The sequence below is a fragment of the Diceros bicornis genome, chromosome 18 (genome assembly GCF_020826845.1).
Source record: "Diceros bicornis minor isolate mBicDic1 chromosome 18, mDicBic1.mat.cur, whole genome shotgun sequence".
NCBI classification, from domain to species: Eukaryota; Metazoa; Chordata; class Mammalia; order Perissodactyla; family Rhinocerotidae; genus Diceros; species Diceros bicornis.
The window spans coordinates 41,939,753-41,957,698 of NC_080757.1; the positions used below are offsets into that span (position 1 = coordinate 41,939,753).

General features: G+C 45.0%; 2 protein-coding genes across 4 annotated transcripts; one reads left to right on the plus strand and one right to left on the minus strand.

Moving 5' to 3' along the window:
* Nucleotide 1: 1 nt before the first annotated feature.
* PTGES3L (prostaglandin E synthase 3 like) lies at nucleotides 2-8,498 on the minus strand. 3 transcript variants are annotated; one of them, XM_058561096.1, is made up of 8 exons: nucleotides 8,084-8,498; nucleotides 7,603-7,716; nucleotides 7,429-7,495; nucleotides 7,224-7,322; nucleotides 5,602-5,691; nucleotides 4,849-4,902; nucleotides 4,334-4,361; nucleotides 2-166 (listed from the first exon to the last, which is right to left on the minus strand). In XM_058561096.1, exons 1-8 carry the CDS (start codon nucleotides 8,089-8,091, stop codon nucleotides 159-161), a joined length of 468 nt encoding a protein of 155 aa, XP_058417079.1. In that variant the 5' UTR covers nucleotides 8,092-8,498; the 3' UTR covers nucleotides 2-158. The 3 variants fall into 3 exon arrangements, with proteins under 3 accessions (XP_058417079.1, XP_058417078.1, XP_058417077.1); XM_058561095.1 differs by lacking the exon at nucleotides 2-166 and adding an exon at nucleotides 3,947-4,148 and having other exon boundaries at nucleotides 8,084-8,496; XM_058561094.1 differs by lacking the exon at nucleotides 2-166 and having other exon boundaries at nucleotides 3,947-4,361; nucleotides 8,084-8,494.
* Nucleotides 8,499-8,588: 90 nt separating this feature from the next.
* RUNDC1 (RUN domain containing 1) lies at nucleotides 8,589-17,164 on the plus strand. The gene is made up of 5 exons (XM_058561077.1): nucleotides 8,589-9,118; nucleotides 11,982-12,140; nucleotides 13,659-13,857; nucleotides 14,320-14,439; nucleotides 14,803-17,164. Exons 1-5 carry the CDS (start codon nucleotides 8,621-8,623, stop codon nucleotides 15,666-15,668), a joined length of 1,842 nt encoding a protein of 613 aa, XP_058417060.1. The 5' UTR covers nucleotides 8,589-8,620; the 3' UTR covers nucleotides 15,669-17,164.
* Nucleotides 17,165-17,946: the final 782 nt, after the last annotated feature.

Sequence of the window (17,946 nt, forward strand, 5' to 3'; positions counted from 1 at the left end):
ACGCTGAAACGCCTGGGGGCGGACGGAGAGCTACGTGGGACAATCTTCCTTACGGGCCCGCCTCTGCGCAGAAGCAGGAGGGTCAAGAATGGGGTCTGGTTTGGCCAAACTTATTGAAAACGCGATTTGCAGCCCTTCCGGGGTGTTTAGCGATTGTTTTAAGACTCTGAAAAGCACCAGAAGACAAAACAAAACAAGACTTCAGCCTGAATTTGACAAAGCATTTAGTTTAGTCCCGTTTGGCCCCAGGGATGTATGTAATTGGGCCCCGGGTAGAAATGGGGATGATACTAGCTGGGCTACACAGCAGCGCCGCCCAATAGCAATGTAATGCAAGCCACGTGTTAATAATATATTTTATTTAAATCAATATATCCAGAATATTATTTTATCATGTAATGGATATTTAAACATAAGTGAGATTTTTTTTTTCCGTACAAAATTTTGGAAACCTGGTATGGATTTTACACTTAAAGCACATCTGTTTGGACTAGCCATGTTTCAAGTACTTCGCAATAACCATATGTGACTAGTGCTACCGAATCCGACAAGTGTAGGTAAAGAGGTTAACAGAAGTTAACAACCTGCAATCAGTGCCTTAAAATGTTAAACGGATTAAAAGTTAAAATTATCTTTTTTCTGGTCTTTTAAATCAACTAATTAAAAGCTTGAAGAATCCAGATGTTTCAGAATGCACAATTTTTTCAGATTTTAGGCAGTAATGCAGAGCATACCTCATGTTATGTAACATGCTCCATTTGGCACTCAGGAGCAACACCATGTAATCAAAGGCATTAATATTTATGCTGAGGAATAAGCACACTAAATGGAATAAACAAAGACTATAAATAGCTTCACATCATTTTAGATCAGATTTTGCTGCTGAATGAGTTTGGGTGTCAATTTTTTTTTAAGTTGGTTTTCAGAACTTGTTGGTTTTCAGAATTATGGATAAGGGGACATATGCTATACAAGTTCAAGTCCCAACTCTGCCACTTATTGTGAGCTGTTTCATCACCTATGAAGAAAAGACCTAATTATTTTATAAAGTTGATATGAGGTTCAAAAATTTAAATGAGATAATGTATAAATACTTAGTAAATTGTAAAGCATAATACAAATATAACTTTGTATTATGAGTTTTTTTTAAGTTCTAGGACTAATGTCAATAGCAAAATGGGCAAAAGACATGGACAGAGCACACTAAAAGAAATATGACTCACTAATAAAAATAAACAATAAGCAACCTCATAACTAAAAGTAAATTAAACCAGGTACAATTTTTTATCTTGGCAAATATCCAAAAGGCTTTGGAGAATGGAACACTCTCCTTAGTGGGAGTGAGAATTGGTGCAATTTCATCTAAAAGCATCTTTTTTTTTTTTTTTTGTGAGGAAGATCAGCCCTGAGCTAACATCCGTGCTAATCCTCCTCTTTTTGCTGAGGAAGACCGGCTCTGAGCTAACATCTATTGCCAATCCTCCTCCTTTTTTTCCCCAAAGCCCCAGTAGATAGTTGTATGTCATAGTTGTACATCCTTCTAGTTGCTGTATGTGGGATGCCGCCTCAGCATGGCCGGAGAAGCGGTGCGTCAGTGCGTGCCCAGGATCCGAATCCAGGCCGCCAGTAGTGCAGCGCGCATACTTAACCACTAAGCCACAGGGCCAGCCCATCTAAGAGCGTCTTGGCAACAGCTATCAAAATGTTTAAAAGTATCTACTCTTTGACCTAGCAATTCCATCTCTAGAAATTTACCCTACAGATATTCTTGCCAAATATGTAAAGATCTAGATTTTTTTTTTTTTTTATCTTTTTGCTGAGAAAGATTCGCCCTGAGCTAACATCTGTTACCATTCTTCCTCTTTTTGCTTGAGGAAGATTCGCCCTGAGCTAACATCTGTTACCATTCTTCCTCTTTTTGCTTGAGGAAGATTCACCCTGAGCTAACACCTGTGCCAATCTTCCTCTATTTTGTACATAGGTCACCACCAGAGCATGGCTGACAAGTAGTGGAGGTCCATGTCTGGGATCTGAACTCGCAAACCCGGGCCACCAAAGTGGAGCATGCTGAACCCAACCACTAGGCCATGGGGCCGGCCCCCAAAATCTACATTTTGTGTGTGTGTGTGTAAGTTTATCCCTGAGCTAACATCCGTTGCCAATCCTCCTCTTTTTGCTGAGGAAGATTGGCCCTGGGCTAACATCTGTGCCCATCTTCCTCTACTTTATATGTGGGATGCCTGCCACAGCATGGCTTGATAAGTGGTGCATAGGTCCGCACTCAGGAGCCGAACCTGCAAACCCCAGGCCACCGAAGCAGAGTGCACGAACTTAACCACTACGCCACTGGGCTGGCCCCTAAAATCTACATTCTTAACGTTCATTGTAGCATTGTTTGAAAATTGAAAAAGACTAAAAACAACCTACATGTCTCTCAATAAGCAACCAGTTAAATTATGGAAAATGTATTAAACTGAATACCATGTAGCCATGGAAAAAGAGTTAGATCTATGTACACTGATTTGGAAAGAGCTTCAATACATATTAAGTGAGGGCCGGCCCTGTGGCTTAGCGGTTAAGTGCGTGCGCTCCGCTGCTGGTGGCCTGGGTTCGGATCCCGGGCATGCACCGACGCACTGCTTCTCCGGCCATGCTGAGGCCGCGTCCCACATACAGCAACTAGAAGGATGTGCAGCTATGATATACAACTATCTACTGGGGCTTTGGGGGAAGAAAACAAATAAAGAAATAAAATTATTAAAAAAAAAAAAAAATACATATTAAGTGAAAAACAGCAGAGTGCAAGATGTACATAGTATGATTCCAACTGTGTAGACACACACTGCATTTGCTTATATATGTATTAAATTTTAATATATATTATACTATATATAAACAATACATGATACTGTATATGTTCCATATATGTTGTATATTGTTTTATATATTACATATAACTATATAATTATATAATATAAATTATAGGTATTATGGAATTTATAATGTATAGTGTGTATACATTTATAGATACATATATAATGTATAGTGTGTATACATTTATAGATACATATATAATGTGTAGTGTGTATACATTTATAGATACATAAATTTATTGTAGAAACTGTTAACAGTGGTTACCCCTATTGGGAGCATGCAAATTCTACTTTAAATTTTATACCTTTCTATACTATTTTAATTTTTTAAACTATGTCCATATATTACTAATACAGATTTTAAAGTTTAATTTTTTTTAACAAATCTCAATACTTTACCATGACTTCCAGGGAAAAGTCTGGGTACTGCATTTTGTTTAAGTCACAGTTTAAGGGCCGGCCCCGTGGCTTAGCGGTTAAGTGCACGCGCTCCGCTGCTGGCGGCCCGGGTTCGGATCCCGGGCGTGCACCGACACAGCGCTTCTCCGGCCGTGCTGAGGCTGCGTCCCACATACAGCAACTAGAAGGAGGTGCAGCTATGACATACAACTATCTACTGGGGCTTTGGGGGAAAAATAAATAAATAAAATTATAAAAAAAAAAAAGTCACAGTTTAAGTACACATTAGGCACTCAAAAAGTGTTTGTGGATAAATGGGGTAGCTGATGGAGGAATAAACAGACATGGTCATTAACTACTGTAACAATCAGCTTTAAAAGTGTTAAGAGACTTCTGAAGTGTGTAGGAAGCTGAGGTGGGTTTCCAGCTGGTTCTAGAGGTGGCAGTATTAGCGATATAGTGAAATGCTGGTTTCTGCTCTGAGAAATCAGAGCACAGATCTGGGCACAGGGAAGTCTCCCAGCTTGGTTACAAGCCTGCTCGCAACATCTTCCTTCTTCCAATCTCAACGAGGGCCAGAATCTCTGACCCCTACTTCTCCCCTGAAAAGGAACTACAGAGGGAGAAGAGGTTTGCCTTCAGCAGGAAGAAGTACAAGAAGGAAAGAGACAAGGAACAGTTCCTAGAGATTTATTATAATCTACATGCTTCTTTGCCTTTTGCTGTACCCCATACACACACATGCTCAAACACTTAAGAGAGCCCTGCTGAGTGGCCCAAACGCAGAGATTACAGTCAAGTGGTAGGAAGTCAGAAACCCCACCAGTCTACTCCTCTCCTATCCTGCTATCTGATGCAGCGGCCATAGTCAAGTGCCTAGGAAGAAGAAATAAAGATGAAGGAGGACCCTTAATAAAGAGCTTTTAGGAAAGTTCAGAGATCACAGAAGACCCTGGTGCACAGCCAAAGAGCTGACAAAGACCCAGGCCCTAGCTTGTCAGAGTGACTGGAAGATAGTCACAGCTTCCTCCCCAGCTCTGCTGTCACAGAAAGTTAATTACTTGTTGCGTCGGCAATGTCAGAATCATCCTAGGGAAAAAAAAAGACAAAAGCACCTGTAGACTCTGCAGAGAGTGGACATTTGTGTTCACAAATGCTGCTCACACCCTCCTGCTCTCCAAGTTTTCCTTTGTGATTTTCTGAATCACATAACTGGTTGGGAGGCTAATACAAAAGGATTTAAACTTTGGAAAATAAAATAAACCACTAGTACTCAATAAACAGCACTGTGTCATAAATCATTTAGTCTCAGAATATCAATTAATGCTACTGCTCCTTATAGCTGTAAAGATAGTCAACAGGGCTGGGATGGAGAAGTAGAGGGGGAGAGGGAAGGGAGGAGGACCTTGCTGGGGTTTTCTAAAGCCTAGAGAAGAACATTCAACCTCCTGTGTCAAATTCAAATTCATCTAACATGCAGTGAGAATTGCTGTGTGCTAGAGACTAGGACAAGAGCTTTCTAGTTTCTTATAAGAGCTAAAGGAAACTGAAGGGTTGAGGGGCAGGCTTTACTTACCTCCAGGTCATCCATGGCCGGGGGAGGTCTCTTGGTGCTGACCTTCTTCAAAAGCTAGTAGGAAGAGAAAAGCAGTCACAAGAGAGAAGAGGGGTGAGGGAAGAGCAACTTGCATATTGATGGACCACAGGAGAATGGTCCCAGCCAGACCACTGCCCTATCTTCAAAGTCCCTACCACATCACTGGGATGAGCTGGAGAAAAGTAAATTGATGCCCTTTTTAAAAGGAAATTTAAACACACACAGAGTACCCACCTTACTAACCCAGGTTAGCATCTGTTAGGGTTTTGTAATTTGCATAAATAGTAGCTGAAATTCTGAAACCAAATAATATATGGCAGGGTGCAATTTATTGGGAACTATTGATTTATTTTATGATGTGAATTTTTATACTGCTTAGTTTGAGCTTCCCATGAAGTTGTCTGGCTCAGGAAAAACACACACACAAAGAAAAATGGAGAAAGAACAAGAATTACAGAAAAGCAGGAAAAGGTTTTGTCAAACTTTTTCAGAACACAGGCTCTACTCTGTGACTAGTGAGTGAATCTATGCATACAATTTCACTAACAGAATATTCATTTCTCTCATCCCTACAATGTAAACATTGCACAAAATATGTAAAGAATATCAGCACCAATAAGTAGCCTGCCTGGGGAGCTCATACGTCTCTGCCTAGCCCTGATGACAATCCTCCAGAGAAATGTGTGCAGACAGACACAGAGAATGATCAAGAGGGGCAGACAATGGCATTACCTCTGCATAATGTTCCACATGAGCCAGCTCCACCTCTTCATCCCCTTCCCAGTCTCTCCAGTTATCAAAGTCCACAGACAACCACACTGGCTGCAAGAGGGAAGCATAGAGAGACATATGCTAGGAGGGCAGCAGCAGAAGTGCACAAAAGAATGTGGATGTGTGCATAGGATCATGCTTGGGGGAAAGAGGGTCAATGGGGGTATAGTCTTCCCAACAGCACCCCTTTCACTAAGCACCCTCCAGCCTGCCATATCATCATCATCATCCACAAAGATTTTCCAGAAACCTACTAAGTGTCAAGCACAATGCCAGGTATTGTAGGGGATGAAAAAGCATAGAAATCTTGCTCTCCAGGAACAGATTGACTAGCGGGAAAACACATCTGGAAAGATAAGTGTATCATAAAGCATCATAGCAGTCAACCAAGCTGCATTCCCTGGGGTCAGAGACAACCCTTTGAGGCCCATGTTCCAAGAGCCACATTTAGGGAAAGAAGTTACTCATTCATTTAACAGATATTTATGGAACACATACTTTGGGCCAGATTCTGAGCTTGGCATTAGGATTATAAAAATGTTCAATACAGTCCCAGCCATCAAGAAGAAAATGGAGAAGGGAAATGTAAATAAATCATTTCAATACAGTATGGAAAGTGTGGTGGTGGATTACGTAGAGGATATTATGGGAACCCAGACAGGAGTTATGGGAATGCAGGCTTCTTGGAGTAACAGGGCCTTGAAGGATGAGCAGGGGTTAGGTGGCGAAGGTAGTGGTGATGGAGGTTTTCCATGAAGAAGGCACAGCTTGAACAAAGGTAAAGGTGAGAAATAGCCTGGTATGTGCAAAAGAGCTGCAAGCAGTTTGCTGTGGCTAGAATGTGAAGTCTGAGGCAGAGAGTAACAGGATATAAGGCTGCAGAAGGGAAGAGTAGCCAGGTCATGAACTTATATGTCATGCTATGGTGCATGGACTTCAACCCAAAGTATTGAAGTTACAAGCTCAAATGCCTGCAGGAGTCAGAGAGATAATGAAAAGGAGTAAAGTGAGGTGGAGCACATGCCCCATTTAAAGCTCCAACTCTAGGCATTTGGGAATGTAAACCAGTGCGGCCAGAGTCTCCATTTTCCAAGAGAAGCTGATAATCTGGATTTTTAGGTGAAATCTCCACATTTTTAAATTTCTGCAACTAATTAAAAATTTTAAATGTCAGTAACCAATCAAAATAATTTTTAACACTGTGAAGACTACTAAAACAAATTCGAGAGCTAGATCCAGCCAGCAGGCAATTTTCAACCTTTAGGGGAAAAGAAGCCACTGAAGGGTCTTAAGTGGGAGAGTGACAAGGTCAAATGTGTGTTTTACTCAGACTATGCTGGGAGCAATGCAGAGGATGGATTAGAGGTGGGGCCGAAAATATGCAACAAATCTCACCCAGTGACGATGAGGCCTGAATTAGGAAGAGATGAAATAATGGATTCAAGAATATTTAGGAGGTCAAATAGGCAGGACCTGGTGAGCCACCGAGTGTTGGTGCGAAAGGAATCAAGGGTGATTCCCAGACCTAATCTGGGTACCTGGGTACATAGAGAGCACAGGAGAAAGAGCAGACCACTCCCCACCTTGATATCCTCCTTGGTGAGCCGGGGCCAGGCCACCTTCTCCTTCCACTTCCTCACAAAGCAAGTAATGGAGCGGCCAGAGCGTTTATCCTGGGAGTCCTGCCAGGCAGAGAGCTTCATTCTTAGAGTCAAAGGTTTAGAATGAATCTCCAGTTTCCCTGGGCAGCCTTTCCATTCAGAACTTACTCTCCCACCCCACCCTTACCTTGGAGTTCACCTTGGCATAGAACTCAATCTCATTGTACAACTCCACTCCATCCGCATTCTTGCAGCTGAGGAGACAATGCAGCTGAGGAGACGTGGCAGGCTGAGTGTGGGGGCATTAGGAGAAGGAAAAGGCTCCTGGGAAGCCAGGCCCTCCAGCGGGGAGAGCCATTACCTGAACACAATGCGGTGGTCTTCGATGAGCACATGGACATCGGTGCTATCCTCAACACAAAACTCCATGAACACATACTTGGGCCTATCGTACCACAGGGTCCGGGCATGCTGCCTGCAGAGGAGTTGAGGTGGGGTTTCATAGGGGTGGGAGAGGGAAAACTGAGAGCATTTGGGAAAGGTGGAAGGAGGGGAAAATATAGGGACGTTTTATGCCACAGCCCTGTCAAAGTGGAGCTAAATGAGACAGAAGGGGGTGGAAGGGGAGTGACGGGAGTGGGTGTGTGCGGTGAGGGTGAACCTGGGGAGAATCCAAAGTGCTAGAGTAGAGAGGTAGGGAGTTATGGAGAACATTCAGGTCAAACTTCCCCTCACCACCTCAAAGTTACAGATATCTGGGGTCTGTGGTTACCATGGGACCTCGCAGAACCTGGAGCGCCCAGAAAATATGGGCAGGGAAAAGGACGGCCGGAAACACTCACCGTGCCATGGCGGCTCCCGCTGCCCGGTGGCGTTTGGAGTCCGAGGCAGGGGCCGCTATCTTTAGATCCTGGGGACGCCTCCAGCAGCTGCCTCTCCTTATATGGTCGGGGGAAGGGTTTAGAGGAAGGGGGAACGTGGCCCTACAGCCAAGGGATCCGCACTCAGGCGAGGCTCTGGGAGAGCATAATGCCCGCAACCATTCACATCTCGGGGTCTCCAGAAACGTAGAGTAGGAACGGACGACCCGCCCGCTAGGACCAGGGCAAAGACTACACTAGACTCGGTACACACAGAATGACTTGTCCCGGCTTCGTTCACCTGTTTCTCCAACGCTTAGCGCACTCTGCCTGATTCACAATAGGCGCTCAATAAAAAATTATTGGCCCGAAATAATCCCGGGGAAGGCCCGCCTCCGATGACGTCTGAACTCGGTGACGTACGAGCCCCGCCCAGCCGCCCCTCCGGGTTTCCCAGCCGGCGCACCGTTGCCATGGCAGCAAGGGGGCGCGGCTGAAGTGCGGGGCGTTTCCGGGAAGATGGCGGCTGTTGAAGCGGCTGGGGAGCCGGTAACGGTGGTGGCGGCCGTTGGGCCAAAGGCGAAAGACGAAGAGGAGGAGGAAGAGGAGTCGCTGCCACCGTGTGAGGCGGTGCGCTGGGCCCCGGTGGGGGCGGTGGCGGAGGCTGGGCCTGGGGCGGCTGCGTTCTCGGAAGAGGCGGCGGCCGAGGAGCCCAGCGCGGCCCCAGGCTCCCCCCCCGACTCGCCGGGCCGGACGCTGCGGCGGCTGCGGGCCGAGCGGCGGCGGCTGGACTCGGCCCTTCTCGCGCTGTCCTCGCACTTCGCGCAGGTGCAGTTCCGCCTGCGCCAGGTGGTGCGCGGAGCGCCAGCGGAGCAGCAGCGCCTCCTGCGCGAGCTCGAGGACTTCGCTTTCCGCGGCTGCCCTCACGTCCTGGGTTACGGGGGCCCCGAGGACCCCGCCGGCGACGATGACGACGGGCTGCCGGGGGACCGGCCACGGTTGCGAGGCGAGGACCAGGTGAGCAGCTGGGGCCAGGCCCCGAGGGATGTGGGAATAGGCGGGTTGGGTGGGTGGCGATGCTGACGCGGACAGAGGTAGCAGTGTCGTGAGAAGCCGCCCGGTCTAGGACGCGCGTCCGAGACGAGGAAACTGGAGACAGATGTGCGTTGCCTGCTGAAGGGCATAAGGACAGAGCGGCCTGGGAACGTGATGATGAGAGTTGTCCACCAAAGGTCTGGAAAGAGATGCAGGTGTGATGAAGTGAGAGGCAGAGGGCAACAGAGCAGCTGAAGCAATGCTGCTCCCACTCGCCTTGCTGTCACCTCATAAAGTACCTAAGTCCTGAACACATTTGCTGATAGAGTACCCCAACCCTGAGAACTGGGCAAATTGGATGTGAGTTGGAATCCATGGAAATTTAGATCTGATCCCTGTCCGTGCTTTCCTGGAATCTAGAGAAAGTCTTTAATCTGCAGACTCTCTTGTCTGGGTGAGAACTTTGGTGAACATCAGGGTCTCTTGGTAATTGAAAGAAACACAACTCCTGACTGTATTAATTTCCTAATGTTGGTATTTTAAGACTCCTTCCCCATCCGGAGTAATGACTAAGTATTCTAAATGAGGTCCCTTTGGTAACTGTGAAGATCCATTCAGTTAGCCTGGACTGAGAAGTAATGAGAATCTATATACTATACCAAAGGAACGTTTCCTTACAGTCTTGGACTCTCTGGAAGTGCACAATTGTAGATAGCTTGTTGGAGGTGTTGAAGAGACTCATTGTCTTTTCTCCACCTTTTTATTATTCAAGTTACAACCCACATGTGCCTATCTTCCCACTTAAACTGGCTTTAACCAAGAAGACTTATCAGTAACAGATACTGATTTGTTTATTTTAATCTGAAATGTTTCCAGTGCAATCCTGTGTTTACTGTTCCACCCTTCTCTCCAATACCCACAGCTCCTTGCACAAGGAGCAGCCACCTCAAATTGCCAGGCTTTTGAGGAATAGAAAAGACAGAAGGAATTACTGTGTCCAGGCCCTGTTCAGGAGTGAGGAGCACCAAAGTTTCTGTATGGATGTGTTGCTCTTTTGGTTGTTTGTTTTCACTTTCAGAAACAGAATACGACTTAAAAAAAGTGTACTGCTCAAAACACCTCATAAACAGCTGTAATCTCATGTGCATATATTGACACACGAACAGGTAGTGCCAAAGTGGGGGATATGTTTGAACCAAAGGATTTACTTCTTATCAGTTCCAAATTTTTTTAAAGCAGTATTTTGTGTTGCTTCATACTGGAAATTCTGTTATTTCCTGCCTTGCACCAGACCTCATTGTTCTCTCCTATTAACCTTGTTTGCCCACATTCCAGTAAATAGCCTACTGTAACTACCATGGCAAGTGACAGAGTTCAGCAGACATACTCATGAAAATGGAATCAGGATTTATGGCAGGTTTCTTTCTTACTTGGCTCCATAAAGTTGGGATACAATGAAAACACAAACAAAGAAAGTTTCCCCAGTTCTTTCTCCTTAGGCTGGTTAGGCAGCTTCCTCCAGTCAGAGTTCATTATTTGGAATGTCATTCTGTTCCTGATTCAGTTCAGTAACATACAACAAATGAATATTGAGAGCTTACCCAGTGCCAGGCACTCTGCTAGGCATTGGGGGTACAAAGTCAAGGCCCTTGCCCATAAGGAGTTCCTAGACTAGGGGAGACAGAATCCTAAACGAATAATTATAATATGACATGAGCTAGAAGAGAAGTGTATACAAAATACAGAGGAGGAAATGATCGGTTGTGCCTGAGGAAATCAAGGATGCATTCTCTTAAAGGATAGCTAGGCCTGCACCTAAGTGGGAGGGAGAGACAGGGTTCTAAGAAAAACCACAAGCCTCAGAAAGGATCAGAGACGGACTAGTATCCTGAGAAAAGGCTTACTTTCATGTTGAGCAAAGCTAAAGCGAGAGGATTGATTTTTAAATAGCTTGAACAAAAAGTTAATTTGTTGTTTTTCATTTGTTCTTTCTCATACCTTACTTCTGGAGAGCTTGGTAAGTACTATTTTAAGGTTAAATTTCATATCCTATAGACTTCTACTTTAAAATGCAACCTTACACCTGCATGATTTGCTGGTTTTGCCTACTCAAGAAGGGCAAGGAAGAACCAGTGTTTGAGAATACATTGGCAAGCCTTTACCACCCTGAAGGGTTTTTAATGATTTAAATGGAGAAACCACCTGGGAGCCAACTGTGGGAAAAGGTGTCACTGGTCAGGGAAACTTACCAGACATTTTTTTTTAAAACGTTGTTACCTTCCACCCCCATTACTTGGCTTTTGGATTTTTTTCACTGCCCTGGGCACCTGTGTTTATTTTTTTGATTTTTCATAAGTCTATAATACATTGGAAGGGCTTTGCATCTTAAGAATACTGGTTATGAGTTATAAAACCTCTCTCTACACCCTTACCTCCAGATTCTCTTGCAAAATTTGGTTGCACAAAGTATTCTGGAGTTTTTCTGTGGTAATTGGCTGTGGAGGATGGCATGTTAATTCTTGGGAGGCTATCTTGGCTAAGGCAAATTGTGTTATCCTAAACAGACCTTTGGAAAAAAAAGCAGTCTTAACAAAAGGCCCCATTGTTTTCGTCTCCTATTTCCAGTGAAGGACAAATACTTTCTTAAAGAAAATACATGTTTAATAAATTGCCCTGGATGAAATAATTATTCTTATTTTTGAACCTATCTTATGAATTCCATATTTCATTTGGATTATTTGGAAATATTTTTATTTTACTAGGCATTATTGGCATGAGAGGATTCTTAATGTGCCTTGAATTTTCCTTTTCCTGTGAAATAGACCTAAGTATTTTCTCATCTTAGAGTGAGCAGGAGAAACGGGAACGTCTGGAAACCCAAAGGGAGAAGCAGAAGGAACTGATCCTGCAGCTCAAAACCCAGCTTGATGACCTGGAAACGTTTGCCTATCAAGAGGGCAGTTATGACTCCCTGCCGCAGTCCATGGTCTTGGAAAGACAGCGGGTGTGTAGACACCAGAGATACCTCTGCCACTACCTAAGGTTGCATTGTCCCTTCCAGTGCTGACAGGACATTCTTTACTAGCTTGTTCAACCTTGGCCTTACTGAGAATCCCTTTGCCAGCCCAAATCAAAGGAGAATTTTGCTATTACATGGGACCAGTCTTTATTCACAGAATTCATAGAAACACAAGTTCCAAAGCTTTATCATATAATGATTGAGCTATTTCTGTGGTTATTATTAATAATAGTAGTAGTAATATATAATAATAATAATAATTTCTTTCATTTGATCATTAAAACAGTTCTACTTGGGAACATCATACAGTGTAAACTAGCTTTTTTCCCCACAACCAGTTTATAAATATTCCAGGAATCCAGAGTGACTTTAATGCTATATTTGTTTAAGCAACACCTGAGTAGACAAGTAAATCTGCTGGTAGAGACATAGCTACCGTCTCCCCTACGTGTTTGTCTGTCCCTGTGATGTGGCTGTTTTTCAGGCTGAGCTGGAGTTCATATCTGGATTTCAAATTCTTCCTAATATTGTCACTAGGATATTTTGGTTGTAATGCACCTTGATGTTTTGTAGAGATTTTTCTTTAGTTGCCTGGAGTAGGGCAAGAAGAGATGAGAAGGATTAGAAACTAAGAAAAATTGGTGTTTATTCTCTTGGAGGCCTTAAGGGAAGCTAAATATGAGGCTTTTTGGATCATCAGCCACTTTGAATTATTCACACTCTCATTCTCCTGAGTGAAAGTTGCCTGGCCTGGTAGAAAATTTGCAGTGTTGGGCCTGCCCCATGGCTTAGCAGTTAAGTGCGCGCGCTCCGCTGCTGGTGGCCCAGGTTCGGATCCCGGGCGCGCACCGACGCACTGCTTCTCCGGCCATGCTGAGGCCGTGTCCCACATACCACAACTAGAAGGATGTGCAGCTATGACATACAACTATCTACTGGGGCTTTGGGGGAAAAATAAATAAATAAAATTAAAAAAAAAAATTTGCAGTGAGAGGAAAACGTCTGTCAGAGAGGAACCAAGGTTCTTTTTTTTTTTTTAATTTTATTTTTGAGGAAGATTGGCCCTGAACTAACATCTGTTGCCAATCTTCCTCTTTTTCTTTTTTCTCCCCAAAACCCTGGTACATAGTTGTATATTCTAGTTGTAGGTCCTTCTAGTTCTCTGTGGGACGCTGCCTCAGCCTGGCTTGATGAGCAGTGAGTAGATCCACGCCTGGGATCCGAACCGGCAAGCCCTGGGCCGCCGAAGTGGAACGCGCGAACTTAACCACTATACCACGGGGCTGGCCCCAAACCAAGGGTTCTTGTTACTGTAAAAGGAATAAAGGGTCTGTGCTCTCACTTTGATCAGTAGTTGCATCATTTTCTCTCACAAATTTGGGAGTTCTGTGTGTCTTTGATTTCCGTTTTAGGGTATGAGGCATATTAGTTAAGATTCTCATTCTTCCTAACCTTCTCCCTGAAAATTCCAAACAGTGTGCTCATTGCTTACCATCTTGATAGGTGATCATAGATGAGTTAATAAAGAAACTGGACATGAATCTGAATGAGGACATCAGTTCCCTGTCCACTGAAGAGCTTCGGCAGCGTGTGGATGCAGCCGTGGCTCAGATCGTCAACCCAGCCCGCGTGAAAGAACAGTTGGTGGAGCAGCTGAAAACTCAGATCCGAGACCTTGAGATGTTCATCAACTTTATCCAAGGTCAGAGGAGGGGATGGGAAGAGAAGGGTGAACAGATCTCATAATAATTATATGTATTCTGAGTACTAATACCTCCAGGTGCCAGTTCTTGATGTAATATTAAAGAGATTTGATCACTCAGTAAGGGAGCCAGCATGGTAGAGTGGAAAGAACAGGGATTTTAGAACCAGATGGTTAAAATCCCAGTTCTGCCACTTCCTGGCTTCATGTCCTTGGGCAGGTTACTAACCTCTTTAGTCCCGCTCTCCTCATCCATAAAATGATGATTCTTGCTTCTTTCACTCAGCAAATATTTATTGAGCCAGCTACTGCATACTAGTCACCATTCTACACAATTAACTAAGAAAATTTAATTTGTAAAAGTTTTGTCATGTGGTAGGCACTACTAAATATTATTTTCCTTTAAAAATCTGCCATAACGGGGTTAAATAAGTATCTTGTCTTTATAACTTCTGATTACAGATGAAGGGGGAAGCCCGTTGCAGACAGATAGTGGACACTGTGAATGCAAGGCCAGTGGGAAGACAGGAAATGGCTCCACCAGAACTGGCAGCAGCACACTGCCCCCAGGAGACAGCAGAAGTAAGTACAGCTTCCAGAATTGGCAGATCTATAGAGACAGAAAGTAGCTTAGTGGTTGCCTAGGGCTTGAGGGGTTAGGGAGATGTGGGGAATGAGAAATGCTGATGGTACAGAGTTTCTTTTTGGGGTGATGGTTGCACAACTCTGTGAGTGTACTAAAAACTACTGAATTATATGGTATGCGAATTATATCTCAATATAGCTGTTATTAACAAAAAAATAATAATAAGTCTAGCAAAAAAAAATAGGTGGCTCTTGGCATCATGTGGGACCCATACTATATCTCAGAAGCTCGTGACTTGTTAAATGTACCATATGTGCCGTTATGGCCATAGCTGATGAGTCATTGTGTTTTCTAAACAGCGAAGGCAGAAGATGTGAAGAGAGTTCGGGAGACGGGGCTGCACCTGATGCGGCGAGCACTGGCAGTGCTCCAGATCTTTGCTGTTAGCCAGTTTGGGTGTGCCACAGGCCAGATCCCACAGACCCTGTGGCAGAGGGGCCAGGCTGACAGAGACTACTCTCCCTTACTGAAGAGGCTAGAGGTATCAGTAGACAGAGTGAAGCAGCTAGCCTTGAGGCACCAGCCACACGACCACGTCATCACCTCTGCCAACCTCCACGACCTCTCTCTGGGAGGCAAGGACGAACTGACCATGGCTGTGCGGAAGGAGCTGACGGTGGCCGTGAGGGACCTGCTGGCCCATGGACTGTACGCCTCCTCACCAGGGATGAGCCTGGTCATGGCCCCCATTGCTTGTTTGCTGCCAGCCTTCTCCTCAGCCCCCGAGGCCATGCACCCCTGGGAGCTCTTTGTAAAGTACTACCATGCTAAGAACGGCCGTGCTTATGTGGAGTCCCCAGCCCGGAAGCTTTCCCAGTCCTTCGCCCTGCCTGTTACGGGAGGCACTGTTGTGACCCCCAAGCAGAGCCTACTGACAGCCATCCACATGGTGCTGACGGAGCACGACCCCTTTAAGCGCAGTGCAGACTCAGAGTTAAAGGCCTTGGTTTGCATGGCATTGAATGAGCAGCGTCTCGTGTCCTGGGTGAACCTCATCTGCAAGTCGGGCTCACTCATCGAGACCCACTACCAGCCCTGGAGCTACATGGCACACACAGGCTTTGAGAGTGCCCTCAACCTGCTCAGTCGCCTCAGCAGCCTCAAGTTCAGCCTCCCTGTAGACCTGGCCGTGCGCCAGCTCAAGAACATCAAAGATGCCTTTTGATGAGAATGCCCTGGCCCTAGACCAGCACCTGGCTCAGTAGAGACAGATGGTTAGTCTTCTAGGATAGGAGTAAGGAGTGAGAGGAGGGGTTACAGACATTTTCCCTGGCCAAAGGACTGCAAAGTCTGCTTTCCCCACCAACTTAGCATCTCAGAAAGAAGTGCTGGGAGGTGTGGGGAGAAAAAAGCAATGCTAGAGACCCTCTTGTTAAAAGATTCTGCCCTGGTGTGTAACCACAGTGTATTTGCGGGCACATATATTTGAGCCTATGTAAAAGGAATCAGTCATGACACACCGTTAATGCACCAACTCATCATGCCACATCTGATTTTTAGGAAACCCAAGTTTCTCTAACCATTCTCTTTATGGCTGTGAGTGACAACATGAGTTATTGGTCCTGGAAGACATTCGACTTGAGGCTTCTGTTACTTAAATTGGGAGCCAAGGTCAGGGGAGGCTGTGTATGTTCCATAGCTGCCTCTAAAACTGGGAATGGGACTATCTGCGAACAGCACTTCTAAGAGTGTTAACCACAAGTTGATTTTAATATGAGCCCTTTTTCATGTAGAGGTAAGAACTGAAATCTCTTCCTGACAAGGTGGTCCTCTTCTTAGGGCACAGATGATGGTCTTTTGGTTTTGGAGCTGGTTATTTATGAGGAATGACAACCATTGTCTAGTACCATGTCCTCTGGCAAGTAACCTTCCCTCTGTACAACTGCCAACAAGACGCTGACAATCTACTCAGGAGTGAATGTGTTAAAAGTATGCTCCTTGAGAGAACCCTTGCCACCTGAGTCAAGTTTGGACATCGGTGACCAGCTGTGACTCCTCCTGGGGTTGTGATTCTACTTGTCCGGCAGGCTGGATGATGGCGGAGGTCTGATCATGCGATAGGTACTACAGCAGGGAGAGGGACTACAGCAGATCACTGTTGGCAGACAAGGGGCTGGGCATTTCATTGTAAAACTCACTCTAGAGTGGTCCTATTTGATCTTCAGTATTTTAGCCTTTTTAGTTCATATTTGTAATTCAGCTTGCATACTGCTCCAGGACTGACCAAAGATGGGCAAAGTGTATCACTTTCTGGAAGACCAAATGGGCTCCCAACACTACTGATTCAGCATTGTTTCATGTATTAAATAGCCAGCTGTACTTTGTGTCTGCACTGTTATGTAGTGCATTTTAACTTAATTTTTTTCACAACATGTTATTTAAGGTGTATTATTGATAGTTCATTATAATTAGTCCTGTGTGAAACAGGATAAGTGTAAGGTGTAAAAATGATCTATCTGTGGTTGCCAATAAAATCATAATATTTTGTGTAGCTTCTCTGCAAAGACCTTAGAGACCCTTGGCTTTGGTTTATATATCTCTCTGGGTATTATCAGCCCATTTGATCCAGATCAGTATTTCCTCGAGCAATGTCTGGCCCCTGGCCTTTCTGCCTTTTCTCTGCCCCCTGCCCTGGATCAACTCAGCTTTGGTGGTGGTTTTTTCTCCCTGAAAAAATTCGCTAAAAAAGCGCCCCTCGGGCCGGCCCCGTGGCTTAGGGGTTAAGTGTGCACGCTCCGCTACTGGCGGCCCAGGTTCGGATCCCAGGCGCACACCGACGCACCGCTTCTCCAGCCATGCTCAGGCCGCATCCCACATACAGCAACTAGAAGGATGTGCAACTATGACATACAACTATCTACTGGGGCTTTGGGGGGGGCGGGGGGAGGAGGAAGATTGGCAATAGATGTTAGCTCAGAGCTGGTCTTCCTCAGCAAAAAGAGGAGGATTAGCATGGATGTTAGCTCAGGGCTGATCTTCCTCACACACACACACAAAAAAAGCACCCTTGGCATTATCATCCCATCTCGCTCAGTCCTACAGTCCCATCCCCACAGCAGATGTCACCACACATGCCACTTTTGGAATTGGCACTTTTAGATCCATTGTCTGGATATCATTTAGGGTGGGTAGTAACTGCTATAGTCATATGGCAGAGCCCTGGATCACCCCAGTATTATTTTTTTCTAATCCTCACAGAAACTAATTTGCACGAAAGCTTTGTGCTAGCGTCATGGGAAGCATTTTTGTTTGTGTCATCCTAATGTAATTCTTACTACTTGTAAGGCAGGACAATATTAGCCCCATTTTCTGGCTCAGGAAACTGAGCTGCAGAGAAGTGAAACATTTTGTCCAGGTTTACATGATGGAAGAGCTGGGGTTTGAACTCGGGTTGCCAGAATACCAATCCTATGAGCTTTATACTCTATCATGTTACCTCACTG

What these genes read in the sequence shown, in the direction of transcription:
- PTGES3L (XM_058561096.1), bottom strand. An exon ending in ATGTGGAACATTATGCAGAG is followed by an intron (nt 4,903 to 5,601) that starts GTAATGCCATTG and finishes TCTTCCTACTAG; the next exon opens with CTTTTGAAGAAGGTCAGCAC. An exon ending in CGGCCATGGATGACCTGGAG is followed by an intron (nt 4,362 to 4,848) that starts GTAAGTAAAGCC and finishes TTTTTTCCCTAG; the next exon opens with GATGATTCTGACATTGCCGA.
- RUNDC1 (XM_058561077.1), top strand. Translation starts at nt 8,621, where the DNA reads ATGGCGGCTGTTGAAGCGGCTGGGGAGCCGGTAACGGTGGTGGCGGCC. An exon ending in GGTTGCGAGGCGAGGACCAG is followed by an intron (nt 9,119 to 11,981) that starts GTGAGCAGCTGG and finishes TTCTCATCTTAG; the next exon opens with AGTGAGCAGGAGAAACGGGA. An exon ending in GTTCATCAACTTTATCCAAG is followed by an intron (nt 13,858 to 14,319) that starts GTCAGAGGAGGG and finishes TTCTGATTACAG; the next exon opens with ATGAAGGGGGAAGCCCGTTG.